This window comes from Pelodiscus sinensis, chromosome 11 (assembly GCF_049634645.1).
Source record: "Pelodiscus sinensis isolate JC-2024 chromosome 11, ASM4963464v1, whole genome shotgun sequence".
Lineage (NCBI taxonomy): Eukaryota > Metazoa > Chordata > Testudines > Trionychidae > Pelodiscus > Pelodiscus sinensis.
In genome coordinates this window covers 2,902,839-2,929,185 of record NC_134721.1, presented here as the reverse complement: position 1 = coordinate 2,929,185, position 26,347 = coordinate 2,902,839, and the positions used below count along the sequence as shown (strand labels likewise).

General features: G+C 46.5%; 1 protein-coding gene across 8 annotated transcripts in view; it reads right to left on the bottom strand.

Annotated features, from left to right (window-relative positions):
- The window catches only part of PTPRG (protein tyrosine phosphatase receptor type G), a 660,588-nt gene that overhangs the window by 321,243 nt on the left and 312,998 nt on the right, over positions 1-26,347 (bottom strand). For all 8 annotated transcript variants that reach the window (XM_075938459.1, XM_075938461.1, XM_075938460.1 and 5 more), the window contains exon 3: positions 3,447-3,626. In XM_075938459.1, coding sequence (XP_075794574.1) covers positions 3,447-3,626 — 180 coding nt within the window. The remainder of the gene's footprint in view (positions 1-3,446; positions 3,627-26,347) is intronic.

Sequence of the window (26,347 nt, the reverse complement as noted above, 5' to 3'; positions counted from 1 at the left end):
TAATCCTGTCATACTCTGCCCCAGAGAAACCATAGAGAGGTCCTCCAAGCTGGCGAGAGTGGCAGCAGAGGAAAGAGCCAATCAGGGGCCAGGAAGCTCTACAAAAGGAGCTGCAGGAGCACAGGCAGCTCAGCGGTCCTGGAGCTCAAGCACTGCAGACGATGAGGCTGGCGGGCTGAGGAATCGGTCTCCAGTAGGAGATGCCCTAGAGACACCATTTACTCCGAGTGGAGAACAGACTCAGGGGAAATGGAATTAGTGACACTAGACAAGAGGGCACCATGATGGGCCCCTGGTAAAGCTGCACCCCAGAACAGGTTTTGAGTGGGTCACACAGAGCGTGACTTGGCCAGAGAGCTAAGCAGCCAAACGGCTAATGACAGGGACAGTACAGGCGCACACTCGCCCAGATGGGGGCGCTCGCGGGAGCCACGTACCACCCCGCGACAGAAGGGTTCACCTGTCATCAAAAATCCACCCTCTAGCATGCACAATTCAAACATGTTGGCAGGGCCTTTCCAAGAACCCAGTCTGCTCAGCATACGCGGGGCTCTTTAGCATTGGTAGGCAACCTGGCTAGGAGACGGAAACCCGGCCCTGCAGATGAGATTATCGTCCCTGGGTGATAACAGAAGCTGCTGCGGAGGGGATGGCCATCCCCTGCGTTACTGGCCATGACACACAGAGGACAATTCCTGGCCAGCGATTCCCGTGGGTTGTGTTTAGTTTTCACTGGGATGTGACTCTCTGATGCTCTGCAATGTGAGAGACTACACAAGCACACCGTGCCTCTGAGGAAAAGCCTGCCATTCATTTCCAACTGTAGGAAATTCAGAGACACTCCGTGAACACGCAAATCCCGCCTGCAGCAAGGCGGTGACCAGCCTCACCCCTCACGCTCTACGCAGTGTTTGTTTTTTCTCGGTGTTTCTAGCAAAACCTTTTTCCTCTGCAAGATTGGATGCCTGAGAATGTTACTTCCAAGGTATATTTCAGGCATAAGCCTTTGCAGACCCCTGCCCTGTCAGAACCTCTTTGCTAGAAGGGAGACTCAGCGCATTAAAGAAGGCACAAACATTTCTGACTCTAGCCGACAGGTTCATACATTCATTTGCATTGATTTTTTTATATGTATCCAAAGGGCAAAGCACATATTTCTATTTCAAGAGGAGAACCATGTTCTACCCCCTTCTCTTTTTAATTATGGAAATGCATATCCAGGAGGTCTGGGCTAGAGGTTGAAGCAAAGGACTGGGAATTGGGAGATGCTACCAACGTTTTATAGGATGTTGGGCAAGTCATTTAACCCCTTGGCCTCAGTGAAGTGAAATGCAGCTACTTATCTATCTCCAAATGGTAATAGCAGGCATGAGTGACATTTGCAATAACATTAACAACAACAGCATTTGCAGTTGACATTTGCATTTTTGAGATTCTTAGATGAGAAGAAAAATAGAAGCAGAAGCTATTTTCTCTTCTCAGCCATGCCAGACAAACTTTAATAATACTTGTCAAGGACCGAGCTTGGTTTCTCAGAGGGCTCTCACCACTGGTTTGAGCTCCTATCTTGCCCCGTGGACCTGATCCTGCACCTTCTCCTTCCTTCAAATTCACCTCTCCGGGCTAGGCCCTACAAGCAGGTTTATTCAAACCGTTTTTCACTTCTGGCCAATTAGGGTGTGTCTAGACTACAGGGTTTTGTCGACAAAAGTGGACCTTTGTCGACAAAACTATACCTGAGTCTACACTACCACCGAGGTCTGTCGATATAACGTCGACAGAAGTCGGAAGCTTTGTCGATGGTGGTAAACCTCGTTCTACAAGGAATAACGCCTTTTGTCGACATGAGTGCCTTATAACCTTTAACGTATTCATCCTCACAACACCCCTCCGAAGCAGGCTATTATTCCTGTATTACAGATGGAGAACTGAGGCACAGAGAGGCTATGTGACTTGCCCAGGATCATATGGGAAGTCTGTGGCAAAGAAGAGAAATGAACCCATGTTTCTGCAACCCCAGCCTCCATTAACTCGAGGAAGTCTCAAAATCTCCTTGTCGTCCAAAGGAATCTGATTTCAAGGTCTCTGGCTATTACCTATGGTTCTGATCCAAAGCCCACTTAACTCAGTGTTAGTACTCCCAGTCTATACATCCGGTCACCCAGAGAGTGCATATACAATCCCCAATGGTGTATGTGAGCAGACCCTTTACTAGAGAAACCTGATCTGAAGTACAGCAGAGACACAGGCAGAATATTAACCAGGATATAAACATAGATTTAATACCTAAAACTGAATTAATTACAGATTTAATTCAATTACCTAAAAATTCTTGACCTTGACAACTGAAGAGGCAGACCTTACAATTTCGCCTTTTCTACAGTATCCAAGTGCAAGAAAATGCAAACGACTCTGTAGCTAAATTAACCTTGGTCTTTGGGTGAGCTGTGGAGATTTTGGTAGAAACAAGAAATGTCGTCAGACTGTTCTTTTAGAAAACAATTATAGAAATGGGCCAGGAGAGAAGTGTAATTACAGGTCAATACTCGGCGCTGGAATAATCCCCACAATATATTCATCACAACTACAAAACTGCGCACATCTGTTGCCCTTTCGGTGCGAGAACCTCCAAACTCCCAGGCTACGTCTACATTGGCAAGATTTTGCGCAAATACTCTTTAATGCAAGAGTTTTTGCGTTAGAGTATTTGCGCAAGAGAGCGTCTCCACTGGCATGTGCTTTTGCACAAGAGATGTGCTTTTGCGCAAAAGCATACATGCCCAATGTAGACACTCTCTTGCGCAAGAAAGCTCCAATGGCCATTTTAACCATCGGGCTTTCTTGAGCAAGAAATTCATGTTGCATGTCTACACTGGCCTCTTGCGCAAGAACAGTTGCGCAAGAGGGCTTATTCCTGAGTGGGAGCATCATAGTTCTTGTGCAAGAAGCCCTGATTTCTTACATTAGAACGTCAGTGTTCTTGCGCAAGAACTCGCGGCCGGTGTAGACAGGCAGTAAGTTTTCGTGCAAAAGCATTCGCTTTTGTGCAAAATCTTGCCAATGTAGACACAGCCCATGTCTTTTCTTTTAGTCACAAGAATATGTTGGAGTCCTGCATTTTGGCGCACTTCGCTTCTGGACTCTTGATCCTCCCCTAGCTGGTAATTCATGGTTACACCTCACTGCAATACAGCCCTTTATTGTGATGTTCACTTGGCGGCCAAAAAAAGGATGGATATTGGGGATGAACTTCAAAAAAACAGTTAAAACCTGATCCATAGCACTAATTGTGCATGGACTGCTGATGTAGCCACCTTGCCAACTATACAGAGAAGTTCTCATGTTAGGATTAAATAGAACAATGGGAAGCTTTTTTTTTTCACTTATGGCTTGAATTTTTAATTGAGAAAAGACAGGCTTGTTGTGACAAACAGCCAAAAACCTACCAGTTTTCCCAGTGTTTTTCATCCATGTCTTGTTAGAGGATTCACTGTCGAAACCATCAAGCTGTAATTCTTGATACTCTTCTCCCACACGTGCCTGATGGTCTACAATGTCTATTGGAGACTGGTGAGTGCCTCCACAATCCACACTTGAAGTAACCCAGTGCTCAGGACCATATGTACCTGTTAAAAGAAAAGACCAACAACTTATTGTTCTGATGGGGCAACAGTTAAAAAAACAAACCCCTCCCAAAGTAAGGGCAACAAGCATTTTAGTTTCCAAGGTAACTACACTGCTGCTACATTCCCTGCATATAACCTATGAAAAGAGTGAAATCCATTAACTTTCTGCAGTACTGAAATTTTGCCCCTAGCAATAAGCAACTGTACTGGTATTTCAAATTGCCCTTCTATAAAATTATCTGCTATTCACCAATCCCTTCATGACTGAGTTATGAGTTAATTTAGTGTTAACGGGAATGTTAAAATAGCTAGAGAAATAGCAGAAATGTATACAGCTTACCTGTTTCAATCAGATACTGAATATACTAATAACCCCATAACTCTAGTTTCCATGACAGATTATTCAGATGATACAACCTTAAACAACTGCTTTTTTTGAGGTTCTAGAATTGGGCAACTAGGGGGAGAACTTAATTTAAATCAAGAGAGAAACAAAGTGTGAACAAACTTGGGTGGGTCAAAAATCAACTACAGAGAGGAGAAATGGTAGAGATGAATGATAGGGATGTTACATTGGGGTTAGCTGACTAATTGTGTGGTCAATACAATTTGTATCAACTACACTAGGGCTGTGTCTACACTGGCATGAATTTCTGGAAATGCTTAAAACGGAATACTATTCCGTTTTCAGTTTTTCCGGAAAAGGAGCGTCTACATTGGCAGGCTGCTTTTCCGGAAAAGCCCTTTTTCCGGAAAAGCGTCTGTGGCCAATGTAGACGCGCTTTTCCAGAAAAGACTACTGGGCTGTCTACACTGGCCCTTTTCTGGAACAGTGTTCCGGAATAAGGACTTATGCCCGAGCGGGAGCAGAATAGTTTTTCTGGAATAGCGGCTGATTTTGTCCAATAGAGCATCGTTGCTTTTCTGGAAATTCAAGGGCCAGTGTAGACAGCTCGCAGCTTATTCTGGAAAAGCGGCTGATTTTCCGGAATAAGTGGCCCAGTGTAGACACAGCCAAAGAGTCAATAAGGGGCCACTCTGCAAAGCCACAGAGGGGGTACTCCCAGTGCCAGCTGGAGCCCCTATCCACAACAGCAGCCCCTGCCCACGGTGGGGGGCAAGGGCGACAGGGGTTGCTTCCCAGCAACTTTCCCATCCACCCCCTGCTGCACCAGAGGTGGGGAGGGAAGGGAGGGGAATGGCAGCACTGCAGAGACAGTGCTGGCGGGGGGGTGGGAACTGGCTTTTAAGCTAGCTCCCCCCAGCACCGGCTCCTGTACTCCACCCTTGCTGTGTCTCATTCAGAAGCAGTGGGATTTTGGGGGGGGGGGGGGAGAGCGAGTAGTCGAGTTCTCCACTCGACTGCCTGATTAGTTTATGCCTATCAGGTAGTCGAGTAGTCAATTACACCCCTAATGAATGACAGCACAGCTCAGGGAAAAATATCATCATGCTCTTCTACCATTTATCCTCTCTCAAGCTTTTACCTTCCTCGCTACACAAATCTATTTTCACATAATTCCTCAGATGATTAAATGACTCTTCCAAATCTCCCCCGAAAGAGTCCAACAGTAGCACCGTGACCCACCAAGGACAGTACATCTGGCACAGCAGTGTTTGCTTCATATAGGATTGCTGCCAAAGCAGAAACCGTGCCACAAACTGACACGTTTCCCTCCTCCCTCCCGTTGCTTTTATACACTGGGTGGGGGAGGGTTGTTCGGTTTTTTTTATAGCTTGTGAAGTGAGGTAAGTAACACTCACATCCGGCTTAACATAGGAGATATCAGATTGCATCCTGTCCTGCCCCTTGTGCAAGCACGAGGCAAGGAAGCAAAAGAGCTATTCCAATTTTTAGTGTCCTTGACTGAGTCTCCTGATCATGGGAGGTTGGTGATGGTAGGGTTGGGGATGGCAAGCTCCCAACCCCGCCCTTTCTGTTGAGGCCCCACCCCCATGGGAGCTAAGCGGTCTCTCCACCCCCTCACCATGGGGAGGCAGAGCAGCGTGCCCCCCACCAGCCTGGAGCATGGGGAGGGCAGGTGCTGGGGGCAGCAATACTCCACCCCCAGAATGCCTACTGTAGGCATTCTGGGGTGCAGTGTGGAGGGGCCAGGCTGACCGTTTGGGAAGGCCATGCCTTCCCCTGCCTCCCATACCAGCTGCCCACGCTCCTGGTTGAGGGAATTTTCAAATCCCATTCCCTACAAAGCACACTCACATTCCAACAGGTTGTTCTAATGCAGGCCACATACAGGGAAACCTGATATTAGGTGCGGTATTCACATTTTAACCAGAAGTGCCCTGTTGGCCATTTTGCCAGCTTGTAATTCACAACGGGTTTTAAAAAATCATCGATGGTCTCTGCCTATTTAGAATTCCGCAGCTCATGATTTAGCTTTTACTTTTACTAAAAGCCGCGAGAAGGAATGCCGAAAGTCCTGCCATTAAAGGGAATGTAATTATTAAATCCTATTCCCGTAAAACTAAACATGTTTGGTTTCTACAGGTTGAACCTCTCTAATCCGGCACTCTCTGGTCTGGTAACATCCAGGCATGATTTTAGTTAGCCAAAAGTCCGCTTATCATGGGTGTGTCCAAGTTTCCTGTGGACCCATACAATTTATTTACCCTCAGTCCTGGCTCTGTGTTCTGTGCTGTTATTTAGCTCTAATCTATCCCCTGATGTCTTCTAAGAGCCCAGTAAGCAGTGGAAGTGTTGATAATGCTGTTAGACAATATTGACTTTCCGTGGTCCCACTAATTCTCTGGTTTCGCACAGGTCAGGTCCCCAGGGTGTGGGACTGGAGAGGTTGAACCTGTAGACAGATGTTCCTTACAAAAAGGGTTCTGATGCCTAACTGTTTTGTGGCAGACTAGTTAGCCACTTACACAGCTTAAAAGCAAGTTTGCATTAAAATGACAAGGAAATTGTTACATTTCAAAAGCTCCAGGGGTGCAGTTAACTCTTCAGCTCTCTCTTGTTCGTATTGTTACAAATGCAGACAAAGGTCTGGATTTCCAGAGGGCTCAGCCCTGGCCTAACAGTCCCTCCACTGAAAACAATGGGCGTTCTACCACTCAAACGGGATTCGGTGGCTTTTGAAAACCCTGCTATCATCAGAGGGGCTGCTTCGCAGTGCCCCCTGCTGGGCCAAGTTTGGCACTGCAGTTGTAACCTCCATTGGGCAGATTTGAACCTGGGATCTCTGGAGTTGAGTACAGGAGCCTCTCCCCTCTGAGCTAAAAGCCAGGTGGCTCCCAGCTGAGGCTGTATTGGTCTCTTGATCTTAACTGTTGCTATGGTCTACGTACCACTTGCATTGCTCAGTAACCACACTAGGTGTGTGGGTTACACAGTCACTCGCTGCTTCAGTTCACCAACGGTGACAGCCCAGGCTGTACACTCCGAATCAATCTTTGAACAGTCAAACTGTAACCAACTCAGAATGGAGCTGGCTGCTCCGTCCAACAAGCCAACATACCTCACAGGCAAGTCCCCAAAGCGAATGCCTGGAGTTCTGGGCTAGTTCTGAGGCACCCTTCCTCCGTCATAGTCAATGTTCCCTCTAACTGTTTTCCATCCGTATGCAGAATAAATTTTATTATCTGCACGAAGGCATGTGCAAATGTGCACCACCAATAGAAACACAGGCTGCCGGCTGTGGGCATTCTGCTAATCAGCTGGGCAGCATTTGAATCTCTCCAGGGCAGCTGCTCACGCACTCAGCTTACAGGGAACACTGGTCAGTCTCACCCAGAAGTCTTGGGAAGAAGCATGAAAGCCATCTGAAATGTCCTGCTGGATCCCAATTGGTCAGTGTCTCCTCCTGGCCCTTCTTGATCACTGGAGGATTATGTCTTCATGGTAGCTTAGCCTGAGAGGGTTGCTCCTGAGCGGCTGAGTGTCAAGGGCAGAGAAGGCCCCACAGACTACACAGCACCTACCCACAATGCTTTGGGCAACCACAGCAATCAGGGGGAGTTTTGCTTATGAACATTTGCAAGGCACATGCGTTTCAAAAATCAGAACTATGGACGGTATCGATCAATTTGCAGTGAAAACGTCTTTGTCCATTTCATTTGTCATATGGGTAAAATTCCCAAAAGTGCTTCAGTGACTCAGCAAAACTAAACCCCATCTTGAAAAAGTGACAGACACTTTGGAGCATAAGTTCCCTTGACTTTCTATGAGATTTATGGCTCAGATATTTAGGTCCCTACTGATGTTCCCTCTAATTTTGTCCATCCATGTGTGGAATAATTTGTGCACCAAGGCGTGTATATGTGTACTACCAGTAGATATACATGCTGCTGGCTGTGGTAGCTCTGCTAATCAGCTCTGCGGCACCTAAATCTCTTCTCGGTGGACGCCCAAATGCTCAGCTTATAGGGAAAACTGATCCCTGCCTCCTATGAAAGTTAGGGAGCTAATTCATTCTTGAAAAATGGGAACCGGGCTCCTAAATCACTTGAATGCTTTTGAAAATTTTACCCTCTCCGTATGGCTTTAATAATTGATAATCTCCTTCTAGACAACTACCAGCTCCCTCTGGATCTAAATCGAGGCTTTACTAACGGCAGTGCAGCTGCATCATTATGTGATAGTATTATTCTAATATGCCTTAACTGCTTCCATATTGGTGCTAAATTATTTAAAAAAAAAAGTCATGTAGAAACACTGAGTTATTCAACACCACAACTTGAAGTTGTGCAGTGGTTGTGAGTCCTGCCAGGGCATATCACTATCACAAGGTTAAGTTGAAGACCGGCTATTTAGAATCACCATGGGATTTTAAAACCTGCAGATTTCCTATTAATTTTCTTTCAGAACTGTTTGAAATACTCTAGTTCCAATAGTTGCATTCTAGCGTGGCACGCAAAATGCAACGCACAATATCATCTGCCTTATAATGCCAACAGTTGGTCCATCATGGGAAAAGTAAGGCCAGATTCCCCCGCAGGAGTAAAGCAGCGTAGCTCTGCTCACTTCAATGGAGCTATGACAATTTTTAGCAGCTCAGGCTCTGTCCCATATAATTGTTACTGAACAGTCTGAAAAGACGAGAAAAGAGACACGTTTTTCTTTTAGATTTTGAAAATCAGGGAAAATAAATAATACTGCACACCCAGGAAAAATGAGCTTAGCACCCAGTACAAATGGAATCAAGAGGTTAGCCCAAGAAGATTTATTTATTCGCTCATAACCATCCGAAGGTTTACGTCTAACAGCTTGCTGTTTTCCATGTACATTCAAGTGGAGTTTTAATTGAAACTGATCTTCCACTACAGATTTCAAATTAATTCTTCTTCTAAGTGTCTCATGCTCCAGACACCCTGGCCTTGCAAAAAACCTACATCATTAGTGGAGGAAATAGAACACTTTCTAAGCTTGCAGGTATTGATTACCTATTCCCTACATCAAAGCACAATTGCCATTCTGCACTGTATAAATCTCTTCCACGTTAGACACGTTATAAAGTACTGAGAATTATATCATTAATCATTCGCAGTTGCACCTGTCCCGCTATATTGAATTCTTTGTTTTTTAGAACTTTAAATAAATGCTTTTAAATAAAAACATGACACTAAATAAAGATTGCATTTAACTTAACCCTAGTAAAAAAAAAAAAATCATTGCATCTTGCGGGTGACATTTACAGGGCTGAAACAGACTCATGTAAAAGTATTTGCATTTCATTTCATCAGCAACAAGCCTCACTATTTTAATGAAGTAATATTTGGGTTGTGTGTGAATTGGGGTTTTAATCGCTCCGCGTTCCAACCTTGATGCACTAGAAGCCCTCCTCTACTCCCACACAATACAAGTTGCCACAGGAACCTCCCAAATGACATGTGAATTATAATAAAATCGCCCCCCTCCCCGCCGTCCTTGAGTTCTCGTGCCAGAAGAAGCATCGCAGAGAAATATTATAGACCTGCATGGCGGTGACCTTTAGCATCGTTCCTTATTAATGTTAGCGCCCATTCTGTGCTAAGCACTTTCAAAGCACGGGAGGAGAATGCCCTTGCTCTGAGAAGCTCTCCATCTAACCTGAATAAGCCTTTGCACCAGATTGTGCTAGGAAGTCCATTAAGCAACATGTTACAGTAACAACAGATTCATGTCATGTGCTATGGTACAAAAGCCACATTAACCCCATGCCAATGAAAGATGGGGTGAAGGGGAGCAGGAACAAGAAGATGAGGATTAGGTAACTATTCACATAGGCTATGTCTACACTGCGGGCTAAAATCAAGCTAAGACGCGCAACTTCAGCTACGTTAATTGCGTAGCTGAAGTCGAAGTAGCTTAACTCGGCTTTAGGCGCTGTCTACGCTGCAGGAAGTCGAAGAACACTCTTCCTTACTCCTTGTGAAATGAAGGTTACAGACATCGGAATAAGAAGCCCGTTATTTCGAAAGTATTTCAAAACAACAGGCTTGCTATATAGACGCCCACTCTGTTATTTTGAAGTAATATGAGTTGTTTCAAAATAAGCGTGCAGTGTAGGCCACTGGGGGACGTGGGGAATCAAGAACAGAGATGCTGCTGCTCTTTCCCCATTTATTTTGCATTATTGGGAAAGCTTCCTTCTCTTACTAGCCATTGGGGACTGCCTCTCTGATGCCTGCCTTGTTCAAAGTTAGCAATGCCTCCTGGCCCTGTTTCTCTCTCCTTGGCTGACCTTCAAAACATCCCTGCTACCACAACAGGCCTGGTAACCCCAGGACATGAAATTCCTCCCACGCAGAGTGGTTTTCCGCCCCGCTGTAGGGGTTTACAGATCTTCCATGGGCCAGCAGCCTCAGAATCCAATTTAGCATGATTGGTCTCCAGTGACTTGACCATACTCCTATTGACGTTAATGGCAAAACTCCCGTTGACTTTAGCGGTATGGGCTCAGAGCCTAGGTCAGATAGGAGTGCAACTATCTCTTATCATAGGAATTCAGGCATCTTAAGCAACACATACCAGCTTCTTTCATCTCTGCTCATTAGAAACAACTTGTCGCTTCCTCACCAGGTTCCGAAATGAAAATCAAGTTTCCCTCCAGACGAGGAAACATTCTATGTTCAACCCGCAGATCTAAAACCTTTTCTTATGCTAAAATTTTCTACCAGCTACTGCAGGATTTTTATTAATAGACTTTTAATATATAAGCTGTTCTTTAAATAGAATCCAAAATTACCTTGTTTTTCTTCCTGCTACTGTACATCCCAAATAATGACTACGCTTCACTAATGAAAAACCATTAAAAATAATGAATTCAGCCAAAATCTAATTAAAGCTGATATAAACTTCCATGGATTTTTTTTTCCTCAGTCAAATGTATTTATTTTTCCTTTGTGAAATTATTGTTTAAAAATATAACTTTTTAAAGCTGCATTTGTTTTCCAACTTTGAAATTTCGCTCATTTCCATTAACTTTCCAATTACCAGCTCAGTTATTTTTATGGAAAATTGTGGTCTTCACATATTTCTTTACATAACAATAGACTTCATTTGACAAATGGTTTGGTGGATGTTCCCCATTCACAAGTTATTGTATGCTGATAATTCATTTCCCAGTTGAAAAAAAATCGGATACAACATTTATTTTTCTAATCTCATTTTACTTGCACTTAGACACAATTCATCTCACTCTGAGCCCCAAATCTAGTATACAATGGGCCAATTTTTAATCCCGCTCACACAACAATCTCAGGGTATGTCTACACAGCAGGGCTCAAGTTGGAACAAGCTACACAATTTCAGCTATGTCAATTGCGTAGCTTAAATTGAAACAATTTATTTAAACTTTTGGCGCTGTCTGCACAGCAGGAAGTAGAAGGAAGAACATTCTTCCTTCAACTTCCTTTACTCCTCATAAAATGAGGGTTACCATTAGTGAAAAGAAGAAGAGAGTTACCATAAGAGAAAGAAGTCCTCTATCTTGACATTATTTCAAACTAAAGGCTTGTAGTGCAAACGTGTACTGTTATTTCAGAATAACATCAGTTATCCCAATATAATGCTGCTGTGTAGACATACCCTCAGGGTACATGACTGCATTGACGCTTCAAAAAACCTTAGTTTCCAGTAGCAAATGGGAGTCACACTTGCAAAGTGACCTGACATTTCTTTAATTAGGCTTTAGCTACAGTTAACTGAGGTTCAGTTATTTTGGTTAAATGGTGGTGGGGGAGAGATACCTACTCCATCCCTGAAGGGAAACCACTCAGTAGTAACTAACTATGCATCTACACTGCACTTGTAGCTCAAAATAAGCTACACAATCTGAGCTACACAAATTGTGTAGCTTACTTCAAGTAAATTTTGAAATGGCTTATTTTGAAAGTCGGCACTGTCTACCCATCAGTTATTTCGAAATAAATTGCTATTCCAAAATGTTCCTTACTCCTTGTGGAATGAGGTTTACAGGGACATTGGAATAGTGAGCCCGTTATATTTCAAAATGATGGGTGTGCTCAAAAGGCGCGGAATAGCTATTTTGGGTATCCTGAAATAGTGCTAAAGTACAGACGTAGCCCAAGAGTGCAGACCAGAAGTGATAGTGCATGAGACCTATAGCTGTGCAAGGCAGATATCAACACAAGCATCGAAAACTGGTTGTAGGAATAGACGTGTACTTCTCATTTCTCACAACACGTCCCTTCTCCTCTTTGATCCATATATCCAGCCCGCTTGTATTACTCAACTAGTCTGTGTGGCTTTTTAGATCCTACCTGATTTAGGTACTTCTGAAAATAGAATCCTTGATTCGTGATGGCATGACAGCTCCCATTCCAAGTCAGATGAGGACCACAAAATCTGTCAGGGATGGTACTTGGTCCTGCTGTGAAGGCAGGGGACTGGACTCGATGACCTTTCAAGGTCCCTTCCAGTTCTAGGAGATCGGCATCTCCATTCATTTATAAAGCCCTGGGCAGTGGCAGCAGCTTCTCTCTGCCCCTGTGAGGAGCAGCCTGGAGTAATCCCTGCCCACACAGGCTGCCCAGGGAGCAGCACTCACAGCTGCACTTTGCACAGCTGCACTTTGTACTTAGAGGGTGGGATGTTCAAGGGAGCGCAAGATAGGTGCCCCAACACCACCGAAACCAATGGGAGCTGCCGACTTCTACGCTCCTGTGGACATCCCAGACTTAGCACTTCCCTGGGAGAAAAGATTCCAGCAACCTCGCCACATGCCTCAAGACTTCCCCATAAGCACAGCAACATAAACGTTCTTGAGACGCTAAGGTTAAGGAGGCACCTAAAGAAGGAGGCGCTCAAATGGAAAGAGTTAAATCATGGAGCAGCCCCATGTGTAGCGTGCATCTCAGAACCAGACCCGAAGATTCACAGCACCATGAGTTTCTCCATTGAAGAAGGACCAGAGGAAGACAGACAGGAGGAACGCAGAAGACTGCATTTAGACACGAGGCAAGAAGGAATGCTTCAGATGACTGACTTACCTCTAGCTAAGGAATTTGCCACAAGACTATAAAAGTCTTGACATAATCAGAGGCATCTTTCAGAGACCTTTCCATCCCAGAAGAACCAGTTGAGTTGTCAACATTATTATGGGGGGGGGGGGGGGGCGGAGTTGCTGAAATTATCTTGCCTTCATCTAAAAAGAACTACTAACACCAAGAAATGGAGAAACATGGCAAAATAGTTAGAGGTCACGATGCTGCTTTGAACAAAGATTCCAGGATTTCCTATTTGGAGGGGGAATGGGCTTTTACATTTTATTATTCTCTGTCATCTCTCTGTTTAACACAAGAGGCTCATGCTTGCAGAAAATTCCAATTACCGCTTGAAAAATGAGAGCTCTAATACCAAGAGCAAGATGTTGGAGAGTTGCACTCAGAGGCCCAAACAAGGCTATTAGCATCATATTTTGGTCTGCAAGCTCAGTACAGAAAAGAGTGCATGAGAAGCCATAACAACAAACAATTGATGGCAGTTCTTTGAGAATAACACAGCTGAAGGAAACATCTACCAAGGACAAGATCCAATGAGAGGTATTTGAAATTGCAGTCCTTGGCACGTAAACTCTAGCAGAGTCCTTCGTAATCAAAAGGTTGCTGGGTAACAGAATAAGAAAGGTTTGGCCTGGAGAATAGACCGACTAGAAGTATTAATCTTTTTACAATTGCTAGCCAGTCACAATGTTAATAACCGTAACTAGCATGCCTAGAGGAACATCTAAATATTTTCTTGTTATGAGTAAAGTGCATCTAAAAGAGATTGATTCTGACCATGATAGTGCTTTCACCATGTTTAATCCCACGTGCAGAGATCTGCAAACCTAAGAGCCTCAAAGCCATGTTCTTAGATGCATGTTTTTCCTGTGCTGTTTCTAACTTTTAAACCACAAGTCAGGGTGATTAAAACATTTTGCATTTTCACAGTTATAGTTGCAAAGAATTATTGTGGTTGCATTCTTTAGTGACATAAACTGTTTCACAATTACTTTTGGTTGAAAGCTTACTAACATATGTCTTTTCTTTCCTAGTATTCTCAAGACAAATACACATTTTATGTACATGTTACACACATGCATGGGTATAGAAGCATATTCACAGACATATATAATTTATAAATGTTAATTTTCTTCTTGATGGTTGTATGAGACTCTCTTGAATCTTATATGACGCTTCCATGTTTCTGATCATCTGCCCAGCACACAAACACGTGATAAATAGCCAACGTAAGAAAACATCAAGAACCTCAGACAAATCTTGTAGGAAGCTTGTAGGAAAGTGAAATTAACATCATTAACAAAACAAGCTTTTTATATAAACGTTCTAAGATTCAGCACTCATGAGCTAAATAATTTACAACCCTAAAAGGGAAAATGGCATTAGCGTAGGTGTGGATAAATTGCTTTTTAAAAATAAAGGGGAGTCACTTGCATTAAACTGCCAAAAGATATGACTGATGTTTTTGTGAGTTTCTGACCTTTATGCAATATTTCAGCAACGCTTGCATAGCATGTAACATGCAGAACAATAGTATCAATAAAATTAATATGCAGAACTTATTGAGTAGGAGAATAAGTTATTGCACAGAATGTGCATATAAGTAGCCAGCGACTGAGAATGCATAAATTTACATACCCTATTTTTCATAATTTGCTACATTTTTAACATGTATCTGACACATCGCACAATTCACTGTATCGCTGTCTGTCTCTGTGGCCTTTTAAAAACTGCCCACCACTGAGGTGCCTGTAATGAAGGAGGTGATAAGTTACAGCACAAGGAGAAAGTACAAGATTAATTGACGTGGCGAAAGTATAAATTTGCTTTTTTGAAAGTTGAGTAAAAAACCCATTAAGCATATAGGGAAAAAGGCCTATACACTTTAAAAAAAAATCAAAATAGATAAAATATGAGTCAATATAAATCTTAAAGAAGAATTAGTATATAGAGGTGCACTGAGTCTGAGCAGTGGCTCAGTGACAGTGCTTGGCTTCGCTGCAGGGAAGACGTAGGTTTAAAGGATGGATTTGGATGTGTATTCCTCCAGCGGGTAGTTTAGGGAAGTGCTGCCGAGCACTGTGTACGTGCAAGGTGACAGTGCCTCGTATATTGCCTACCTAGCAACGACCTATAGCAGGCTCCCTCTGGAGTCGGCCATCTTGTCCCTTCTCTCTGGAGCAGTGTTTCTTAAACTTTTTAAGACCAAGGAACACCAAACAATTTTTTTTATGAGGAACACCAAGGATTTTTTGTTGACGAAAAAGAGAGGGGAAAAAAAAGGGTCGGGGGGAAAGTTATTAAGCAAGAAAAAAAAAGATCGCCTGCCCCTTTAAAGGTGACCATTTTGAACTCTGTTGTTCTCCGCAGCACACCTTGGAACATAGTTTAAGAAACACTGCTCCGGAGGGATGATGTGTTGCTGGGCCTGGAAAGCAAAATGTGTTCGTATCTGTGTCTCTGTAGTGGCCTAGAAGCCCTCCTTGTGCTAGGTGATAAAGAAAGCAAAGAGCTCCTGCCCGAAAGAGCATACAGTAGAACACAAGGTCTGAAGACGGTAGGGTGGGGGAAGATGGAAACTGCTCCGGGGCCCACCAATACAAAATGCCACTGCCGTGGGAGAGGCCAGAGCCCTGGGGCCTTTACATTTCTGTTCGAGCACCGTTCCAGGTAGCATTGAGGGTTACCTAGCCACAGCCCTGCCCCTTCCGTATGAGACCTCCGCCCCCTTCTGGGGGTATGGAGCAGCCCCCTCCCCGCCATCTTGCCCATGGTATCAGTGAGGCTGTCAGTCCCATTGCAGTTGAACTGGTCCAAAGCCTAGGACTTCTATAGCTACAGCTCAACATCTCTTTTCATGTAACCATCCCACCGTACAGCTATCACTGCTCCGCCTCCCAACTACCCTAATTCAGCCTCCTCCCAGTTCACCCTCTCAGGAAAATAAGACTGGGGGGCAGGAAAACACTCAGATTCCTCACATGCGGAGGCCAAGGAAAAGAAGGAAATTCAGGCAGCGTCTCATGGATGGCAACTGATCCCAGAGGAGCCAGGCTCAAAAGGGCATGGGACGCTTCTGAAGGAAGAGCACGTTCAGCATTTTCCAAAGGGGTTCTTATGCAGTCTCCCTGTAACAGGAAGTGCAGCACCAAAAAAGGCAGTGGGGGAAGGCCTCAAAGCCAACCCTGAGCTGGGGAGCTGCAGGGAGCGTTTACGGTGGGGTCCTAGAGTGGGGGGCGGGGGGAGCACACTGCTATAAAGTGACTCTGGGCACATTACCTGGGGAATGACGCCTACAGAGAGTAGAAAGCCTCCTGAGGGAGGACCCTGGCAAGAAAAGCCAAGGGAAAAGCCTCTGGGAACTGTAGCCCACATGGGGCACAGAAGCTATTTTGCCTGAGTTTCTGTTTAGCCAAGAATTTGCTCTCTGAGAAAATGGCCTGCGACTTATCCTGGCAGGGCACTGGCCTTGGGAGCTACCTCACTGGATTGCTATGCTGAGTGAAGTATACAGATAAGAGTAATGAGAATGATTTAAGCACAAAAGCAGGAGCCAGGAGCTCTTGCATTCTAGCACTGCCTCTAGCCACATCTCCTCTTACCGGAAAATTAACACTCTGGCGATCAATCTTCCGGAGCTCGATTTAGCGCAGTGGTCCCCAACACGGTGCCCGTGGGCACCATGGTGCCCGCAGGGGCATTTGTGTGCGCCAGCCAAGTGCTCGGGGCTGGCCTGGCCCCGGGCAAGTAGTGCATGCATGGTGCCGGAGCCGGCCCCGGGCGCATGGCGCACGGTGAGTGCCGCAGATTGGCCGCCTGCGCTCTGGGCGTGCAGTGCATCGGGGGGGCGCCGGCCCCGGGCGCGTGGCACTTGGAGGGGGCGCTGGCCTCGGGCGCATGGCACTTGGGGAGGGGGGTGCTGGCCCCAGGCGCGCGGCGAATTGACTGCCCGCGCTACGGACACGCGGCGCTTGCGGGGGGGCGCCGGCCTCAGGTGTGCGGCGCTTGAAGGGGGCACCGGCCCTGGGCGCACAGCACATGGGGGGGCCCCACCCCCGGGCAAGCAAGTGTCCCAGCCCTCTGGCGTCCGGCGGGCGAACGGCCACGCCCCCTGGCAACCGGCAACCTCAAATGGTTGGGGACCACTGATTTAGCGGGTCTAGCAAAGACCCGCTACATCGAATGCTGAGGGCAACTCTGTCAGCGCCAATACTCTTCCCTCTCTTGAGGAGTAAGGGAAGGCGATGGGAGCATTTCTCCTGTTGACCTCCCACCGCGGAGATGGTGCCAACCTCAGTTTAAGAGGCACCTGGACTCCAGCTACATTATTTATGTAGCTAGAGTTGCGCGCCTTCAGCCGACCTTCTGGATGGACTGTAGACCTGGCCGCTGTCTATGACTTCCTTCTACCATTGTGAGCAAGTCACGTGACTTGAGTGTCTCTCTCCATCTACAAAATGGAGGGATTTTGAGAGCCTTGATGAATGTTTGTCAGCACTATGGAGATGAAAAATGCTGTACTAGTGCAAAACCATAGTTCCCTTATGGACTTGCTTGCAAGCTCTATAGATGCGTACATAAGGCAAACCAAATACTGTAATTATTTTTTCAAGTGTTAGAACAATAGCTCTGAAAACTTATTTTCTCCAAGGAATGCACTTAGCAGTCTTGCTCGCAATGATGGAAACTGCTAATGTAAACGATACCTCACAGTAAATTAATTATTTTCCATCCAGGCTGGGCTGTGGGAAGGAGAAAGTGCTGCAGTTGGCTCAAGGCCAATTGATGAGTAGCCAGTTCAAGCCCTTACTTCCCTGGAGCCCTGGCTCTGGGAATTGCCCTAAAAAACTTCCTTCCAAGAACTTTCTATTTGTATTGAATTTTTGCAGGCTACGGATTAATAAAACATTGACTGAGAGCACAGACCCATCTATAAAGGGAATTAACAGAGGTAGGGAGGAGTTATATCCATGCAGCCTTTCTGAAGGCAAAGACGGAATGGAAACCCTCACGATTTCTAAGGAAGCCTGCTTAAAAAAAGAATGATTGTCTCTTGCTGGCGCTTTGGCTTCTTAACTTCAAAAATTTACAAAACCAGAAAAATCATCCGCATAGCAGGTGGGTTAAAAACTTAACTGCCTCTTGCTGCTCCTAATCTGATTAAGAAAGGGCTGCACTGATTTGGCCTTTCTTGTTAACTATATCTCAAGCAACACGTAAAAAACCAGTAGTCCTGTGGCACCTGAGCCCTTATACCTCAATAATAAGCATCCACAATACCGAGACCGTTATTTTGAAACAACACCTGCTTTCCACGAGGAATAAAGCTAATTTCAAAATAGTTATTTCAAAATAGGAGTCGTGTGGATGCTCGGGTGCCACTATTTCGAAATAACGATTCCCCAGAGTCATTCAAAGTAATTACTCCCCAGGGCTTCCAGGGGCTCTAAGTTGAGGTAGAGCTTCCACAGTAACTAAGCCTCCCTTGGACTAATTTCAAGGCTTCCCCATATTATGGTCACGCTATTTCAAAATTATTATTTGGGGAATTATTTCAAAATAAGTTATTCCGAAATAATTTCCTAGTGTCGACATGCCCTTAGAGCAGTGTTTCTCGAAGAGGTCTGCGAAACCACTTTGAGAAACGTGCTAACTGGCCGCACCGGTATACTTACCTGCACCACCCATTGGCTTTGGTTTGCCATTTGCAACCAAGGGGAGTTGCGGGACGCGGTGGCCCAGCCCATGTTGCTTCCCACGGCTCCCCTTGGCTGCAAACAGTGAACTGGAACCAATGGGAGCCACGAGGCGATGTGGCCGCGGCACCGGTAAGCAAACAAACCAGCCTGGTGAGCTAGCATGTTTCTCCAAGTGGTTTTGCAGACCACTCTGAAAGACACTGCCTAAGACTATGTCTACACTGCACTGTAATTCAAAATAAGATACACAATTTGAGCTACGCAAATTACGTATCTTATTTCGATATAGCTTATTTCATAATTTGGTGCTGTCTACACAGCCCCAAATTTCAAAATAACCCGCTATTCCAACATGTACCTTACGCCTCGTGGTATGAGGTTTACAGGGACGTCAGACTAGCGAGCCCGAAATAACAGGCTTGCTGTAAGATGTGGGATAGCTATTTCGGGATATTCCAGTTATACTCTGAAATAGTGGCTAGCTATTTTCGGATACTCCGAAATAGTGTTGCAATGTAGACGTAGTCTTAGAAACCAACAAAAATATATACAGGCAGTCCCCGGGTTACATGGATCCGACTTACATTGGATCCCTACTTACAAACGGGGTGAGGAAACCCCGCACTAGCTGCTTCCCCCCAGCAGACCAGGGAGACGCGAAGCTAGTGCCCCCCCCCCAGCAGACCAGGGAGACGCGGAGCAGCTTTTCTCAGCAGACACCTCATCTTGAGAATAAAGGACTGAGGGAAGTGAGGTGTGGGAGAATAAAACTGAGCTCTGGAGAAATGTCTGGCTAGAGTTTCCCCTACAATATGTACCAGTTCCGACTTACATACAAATTCAACTTAAGAACAAACCTACAGTCCCTTTCTTGTACGTAACTCGGGGACTGCCTGTATAGTATCATGAGCCTTTGTGGGTATGACCCATGTCATCAGGTGAGTTGAAGTGGAACAAGCAACTCTTGCGTATCTTGAATGTGACAGAGACCGATTTGACCGAAATCTTATTTTTGAAGTGAAGAACAGATTTGCCTACCCTATCCACATAATACTGCCCCTGTAACTAACAATTATTGATTTTGCTGTCCCTCTCTCCAATATATGCATACTAAGTAGTCCTCAAAAAGGTTTACGTGTGATTGCCAGCTTTTAATTAGTGACACTAAATGCTCCCTAGACTCACCTATCGTCAACATTCAATCTGTTTTTCCACCATAAATGTAACAGCAGTAAGGATTAGAATAAACAAGACAAGAGTCCAATACTCACCTCAGGGCTTTTTTAGGGTTTCTTTAAACAGACAGATGTAGGAGATGCACAAGAGAACTGAGCTGACAGTTTTATACTTCAGTCTGTTTCACAATTACCATTTTCAAAATGCTACTTTCAACTGATTCAATTTTCAGGGATGTTTTGGGTATACCAAAATTGTAGGCCCAGGATAAGATGCCTTAATACGTCAGATTTTGAAAGGTTGGGGCCATAGCAGTTTCTGAAAATCCAAGATGAATTAAGGTCATGAGTCACTTTGGAACATTTCGGCCAACATGTTTAAAAGGCTACACGGGAGAGGCGGAGGAAATAGAGTTTGCATCAGAACGGAAACTTCCACAGGACCTGCCTGCTTTAGACAAAACCCTCCAGGTTGCTAACAAAGGGCCAGTGTAACCCAGAGCAGTTTGAATCCTGAGAAAACACCTACTTATAAAACGCCTGCCATCTTGGCCTACACACCAGGGCTTAAATCCAAGTCGAAGTTTACGTGGTCCTGCTTCAGTGCAGAGGGCTGGACTAGAGGACCTGTCGAGGTTCACTTCAACCCATCGTTGCTAAGCTGAAAGACCTTTAGGAGCTAAAATACGAATTTCTACAGCCTGGTCCCAGCAGCCATGCTCCACAGCTGGGACAAAAATCGTGTATCCTTGTGCAACTGGCACAAGGCAGGCATGCCCCACAGGCTGAGCAGTGAGAAAGATTACTCCTCCACGCCATCAACCATTAGGAACTCTGCTGCCATCCAAGGTCAGCAGAGGCAGCTTGCGTGTCCGTACACAGGGGAGGAAGGTGTTTGTGAGACAATCACTGCTAAACGCTATGAAGCAGCATGAGATTCATTGGTTCAAATTAAAAAACAACGAATGGTCTTACACCTGAAAGGCTAACAAAAAATGTCAATGGTATCATGAGCTTTCGTGGGCACAATCCACTTCTTCAGATGAATGGAGCAGGAGGATGAGAGACACAAATAAATAGCAGGAAAAAAAAAGTAGAGATAGGGAGGAAAAGAGAAGGAAAAAAATCTTGTCAATTAGAGTGATAAACGGTTCAAATTCGTGCCCAAAGAGAATTCCCCTCCCTCTCTTTATTTACCTATTATAGCTCTTTGGGGCAGAGACTGTGCTTTTATTAAACACTGTCTTCATGGGGGGCCCTCATTGCCAACTGGGTGGTCTGGGCACAACCATAATGCAAATAAATAGTAATAATTTAAAAACAAATGCTAACTGATTGTTAAAATACTGCATGGATAAACTGGAAAGTCAACAACCGGCCCGTAAGCCAGCATTCTTACTTGGGGCGAAGCAGAAAATAAATGTTAAGAAAAAGACAACACAGTCAATAGAGGCTCTTCTTGGACAAGGTCACTGGGGTAAAAGTGACTTTGTACCGCATTGGTTTGGGGATGCGGTCCTCATGATGCAGAGCTAGAATTAAAACTGAGCCAATGCTTTTTCCTCCTCCCTCCCCCACTCTTTTAATTCATTTGTTTGAAAGTCTTGTCCTCTGTGAACATAAGAACGGCCATACTGGGTCAGACCAAAGGTCCATCCAGCCCAGCACTCTGTCTGCTGACAGTGGCCAATGCCAGGTGTCCCAGAGGGAGTGAATCGAACAAATAATGATCAAGCGATCTCTCTCCTGCCATCCATCTCCACCCTCTGACAAACCAAGGCCAGTGACACCATTCCTTACCCATATTGGATAATAGCCATTTATGGACTTAACCTGCATGAATCTATCTAGTTCTCTTTTAAACCCTGTTATAGCCTTCACAACCTCCTCAGGCAAGGAGTTCCACAGATTGACTATGGCGGGTGGAGTGGTTTCTAACTGTAGAGCAGTCAAGTGATGGAGGGCTGCCTATGGCTGCAAAGTATCATGTCACTGTAGCCCATTATCTCAACGTACCACATCCTTCCGGAATGAATGGCATGGGAAACAGCCTCCTCAGTGGTCACAGGTCTAGAACTCAGGTACGGCCTGGGTTCTAGTCTTTTAACCACTTGATCGTTCTAGGCCCAGGTCCCACTTTTCGTAGCCTTTGGATTCCATGTACCTCTCTCCTCTACTTGCCTCCGTCTGGAAGAAACGCCATGGATTTCAAGCTTACATGAGTCGGACAGCAGCAGTGACTCGCCCTCAGGAAGTGGGGCTCCATACAGCATTTAAAACCAACAGAGCAGCCGCAATCAATACATGTTGGCCAATCCCATGCCCCATTTTCTCCCTTCACGCCACTGACCCAATGCCAACCAAGCAGCAACAGCAGGCAACCCCCACTTGCAATTTCCGGGCATGGGCGAGGAGGGAAAAATTGCTGGAATTTGCTGCATTCTGGCCATCCCCAGATGGCCTCTGGGTCCTAGGGGGCCCTTGCCTGCTAGTGCAAGTTAAAGCAGCATGAAAGCTTCTCTAACCAAGGCAGAGAATCAAGGAGCCGTCTTCAGTAGCTGCTCCTCAGCACAATTTTCGTTTTTCCCCTTGTCTGCCCTCCGGGACCCAGGCAGGGGAGCCCTGCAGTAGTAGGAGCTCCCTGAGGTTCAGGCAGAACCAGACAACCATGGGCGGTGGGTACCCTAGGCAAGGGAAGGCCTTCCCAGACTGCCTCACCTAGCCCCACCATGCCCAGCCATGTGCCCTGCCTGCTGGCCAGTTCTCCAGAGCTCTGGGCTGGGGCTGTGCTGCCTGCTGGCTTGCCGGAGCTGGGAGAGGTTGGGAGGTGCTACCCTGGAGCAGGGAGGGGGCAAGGGCCAGCAGTCACATGGGTGTGGGGGGGAAGGGTCCAGCAGGTCACAGTGCTGGGGGGGGGAGAAATGGGCTCTGGCGGGTGGGGCTGAGGGAGGCTTGCAGGCCACTTCCTACCCTGGCCCCCCAGTTTAGCAGGGACACAGGGACTGGGGTTACCAGGGGAAGTGGCAAGAAAGTACCAACAGCTGGGAGCAGTGCAAGGCAGCTGGGCAGGCCACGCCCCCTATGACGGGCAGGTCCGTAAGCTGGCAAGGATGTGGACTTTTCATACATGGGGGGACCAAAGTCCCAAAGACCGGATGCAGCCCTAGAAGCTCAGGAAACCCCTCCCCCTCGGGGCTCCAGCTGTCTTCACCCCCATTGCCCCACCACAGAGCTGGAGCGCACACAACATCTACTAGGCTGGGCCACCGTAGGCTCTGGTATGCAAGGGCAATGTGGGAACCCTCTTTCTGCTTCTCAGTCGGGGGCCACATCGGGGGAGGGGTTTGCTTCTCACTTGTGTGTGGCCCCAACGGATACATCTGTGGATCAGTGACCCCCGACCCAAAAAAAGGTTCCTCAGCCCTGTTTTAATGGATAATGAGACAGACATTTTCTCTAAGACCGATGCCCTTGAAGGCCACCACAGGTCTTTGGACCACTGGCTGGTGCCAGTGCTCTACACTGACACTGGTGTACGCAGAGAGCACTGCATGGCTCGAAAGGCTGGCAATGTCCTCTGCTTTTGCCAGGTCTTCCCGTCTGAGCGACTGAGCAGCCTTGCGCCAGGCAGCAAGCTCTCCTGGCCTCGGGCGGAAAAGCCGGGAGGGCAGGAAGGAGGCAGAGGGGTTAGCCTTGAACACGTGTCTCTGACACCGCGTCTCCACGGCCCCCTCAGGGCAGCCCAGAGTCAGCAACGCGCCCAGATGAAATCGATACAGTGTATCAGCGAGCTTGTGTTCAATCCGCAAGATATTGGATTTATATAGTGTTTGCAGAGCACATTAAAAGATCATCATCGTCATGTCTTTCCGAGACAGCCATAATTATTCAGGCTGTCATTTTATCTCACCGGCGCTTTTGAAAAACTACTTAATATTAGCAAACCCTCCCTAAAAACAACGTTTTGGTTGAGGGAGTAATCTGCCTATCAGTACACAGCCATACCTGGCCTTATCTGCATTACCAATTCCCTGCTGATTGAGTGGATTCATTAACAACACCATCTCTGGAGACTGAAATGAAGTCTCATTCTTCGTATCACTGGTGCCTTGCTGTTTGCTTTTGCTTCACAGTGTGCACACAAGTAATTAACTTACTATGCTCCACTAGCTTCTGACACATTACTTGGCATAGAAAAATTCACCAGCAGGTAGTTAAGCATGCAACACATTTTCAGTCAAACGAACTTCATAACAGAAGACTACTTAGGAAAGTGCAGCTCTTTCTAACCCAATATGGAGGGATTTGTTAACACACCCGACACTGATTGTGCCAGGAGGAACTGCGTGGGGGAAAACGTCACCTTCTGTGTGAATGTTTTTCAAAATGAAATAAGCTACTTCGGGGGTGGGGGAAGGAATGGGCAGAGAGTGAAGAAGGATCATGGAAAGGATGAAGATGTAGGAATCCGACTTGAGCTGTCCCTACTAATATGCGACATAACAAGGACAGACACGAGAGCCGCAGAACAGAGAAGAAAAAGGACTAAAAGCAAGGCAGACATGGAAGGGCCTCACTTGAATGCCGAATCATTGATTTTATCAGTGTATGGGGAGACAAAAGACAAGACATATCAACTTCCGTTTAAATGCGGGGCAATCTGATACTTTCAACTCAAGCATGTGGTACGGTGCCTTTTGACTGATCCGAAGACTTCCTTGCAAAAAAGAAATGTGCTTATGAAGACCCAGGTCCTACAAACACTAAGAGACCTGAAGCATGTGCAGAACGCCACGGAAGTCCTGTGAGTTCAGTGATGTTACGCGCTTACCTGTTCGTAGGATCGGAGCCTACAGCATGGGCTGCAGATGGATGAACCCCCGTGACTGCACAGAGACACATTTCAGCCAATGCTTCATGGTCACTAGGGTCTCATGGCCAACAAAGTGAGGGGCGCCCTGGTTCCACACCTTCAAAAGGGGTGGGACCTCCGGGGGAAGGGGCGGGACTGAGGGCCCCTGAGCGCTGCTCAGACCACGACATGCCCCCCCCCGCCAGCCCTCAGGGCTGTGCAGAGCAGCTCTGCCATGACAATTCAAAGGAGCCCGGGGCTCCGATCGCAGTTGCAGAATCAGCAGCCAAGAACTCCAAGCCCCTTTCAATTTCTGGGCCCGGGGAAATTTAACCCTTTGCCCACCCCCTTGCCCTTTGTCCACCCCAGGTCGGCAAGACCAAAAAATGAAATTCTGACCCCACTAAAGTCTATAACAAAATCCCCACGGGCTTCAATGAGGCTGGAACATCACCCTAAGGACACAAAGATTATGGGAAGATTCATGGGTCTCCCTTCTGATCAGGGCATGTACCAGGCTGGCACTTGAACCTTTTAAACCACTGGTCAACACAGCCGACTGCTCCATGACTGATTTGGGGTTCGTTCTATGGCCTGTGTCATATGGGAGATCAGATTAGATAGGGGTGGGCAAAATACAGCCTGCAGTCCACAGCCAGCCTGCCAAATGTTTCCTTTCGGCCCGCCAGGACTCCGAGGGGCCCTACCAGTCGGCGGTGCCATGGGGGGGGTCAGGCAGGCTGTCTGCTGTGGCCGGCCATGTCGCTCCCGGAAACTGGCCAATGGGAGCTGCAGGGGCAGTGTGTGCAGGCGCAGACAGCACATGGTGACAACGGACCGCCCTCCTCCAAGAGGCATGCAGAGACATTTGCCAGAAGCAGCCAGTCACTTTGAATGGCAGCCTGCCCGTCCAACTGTGCCACTGACCAAGAGCCGCCTATCGTAAGCGCTTCCCAGCCAGTGCCACAGCCTGCACCTCGCACTCCCTTCCGCACGTAATCTCCTTTCCCCAGATTAGAACCCCCTCCTGGGCCCCAACTCCCTCCAAGACCCTGCACCCCCAGAGCTTTCTCCTGCACCCAAACTCCATCCCAGACCCTGCACCCCCTCCTACGCTCCAATCTCCCCAGAGCTTCCTCCTGCACCCAAACTCCATTCCAGACCCTGCACCCCCTCCTACGCTCCAATCTCCCCAGAGCTTCCTCCTGCACCCAAACTCCATTCCAGACCCTGCACCCCCTCCTACGCTCCAATCTCCCCAGAGCTTCCTCCTGCACCCAAACTCCATTCCAGATCCTGCATCCCCTCCATTAACACGATAGAACATGCGGCCTGGGACCGCTTGCATAATTCTTGGAGTGGCTCTCACGGCGAAAATTATTGCCCATCCTGGAGTATATGATCACAATGTTCTCTTCTGGCCCTTGAATCTATAAACCTAGTATGAGATACACATGTCTAGCAATCTGGGCATTACGGAAAGAATGATCAAGGTATTTACTTTATACCACCCTTCCCTTTATT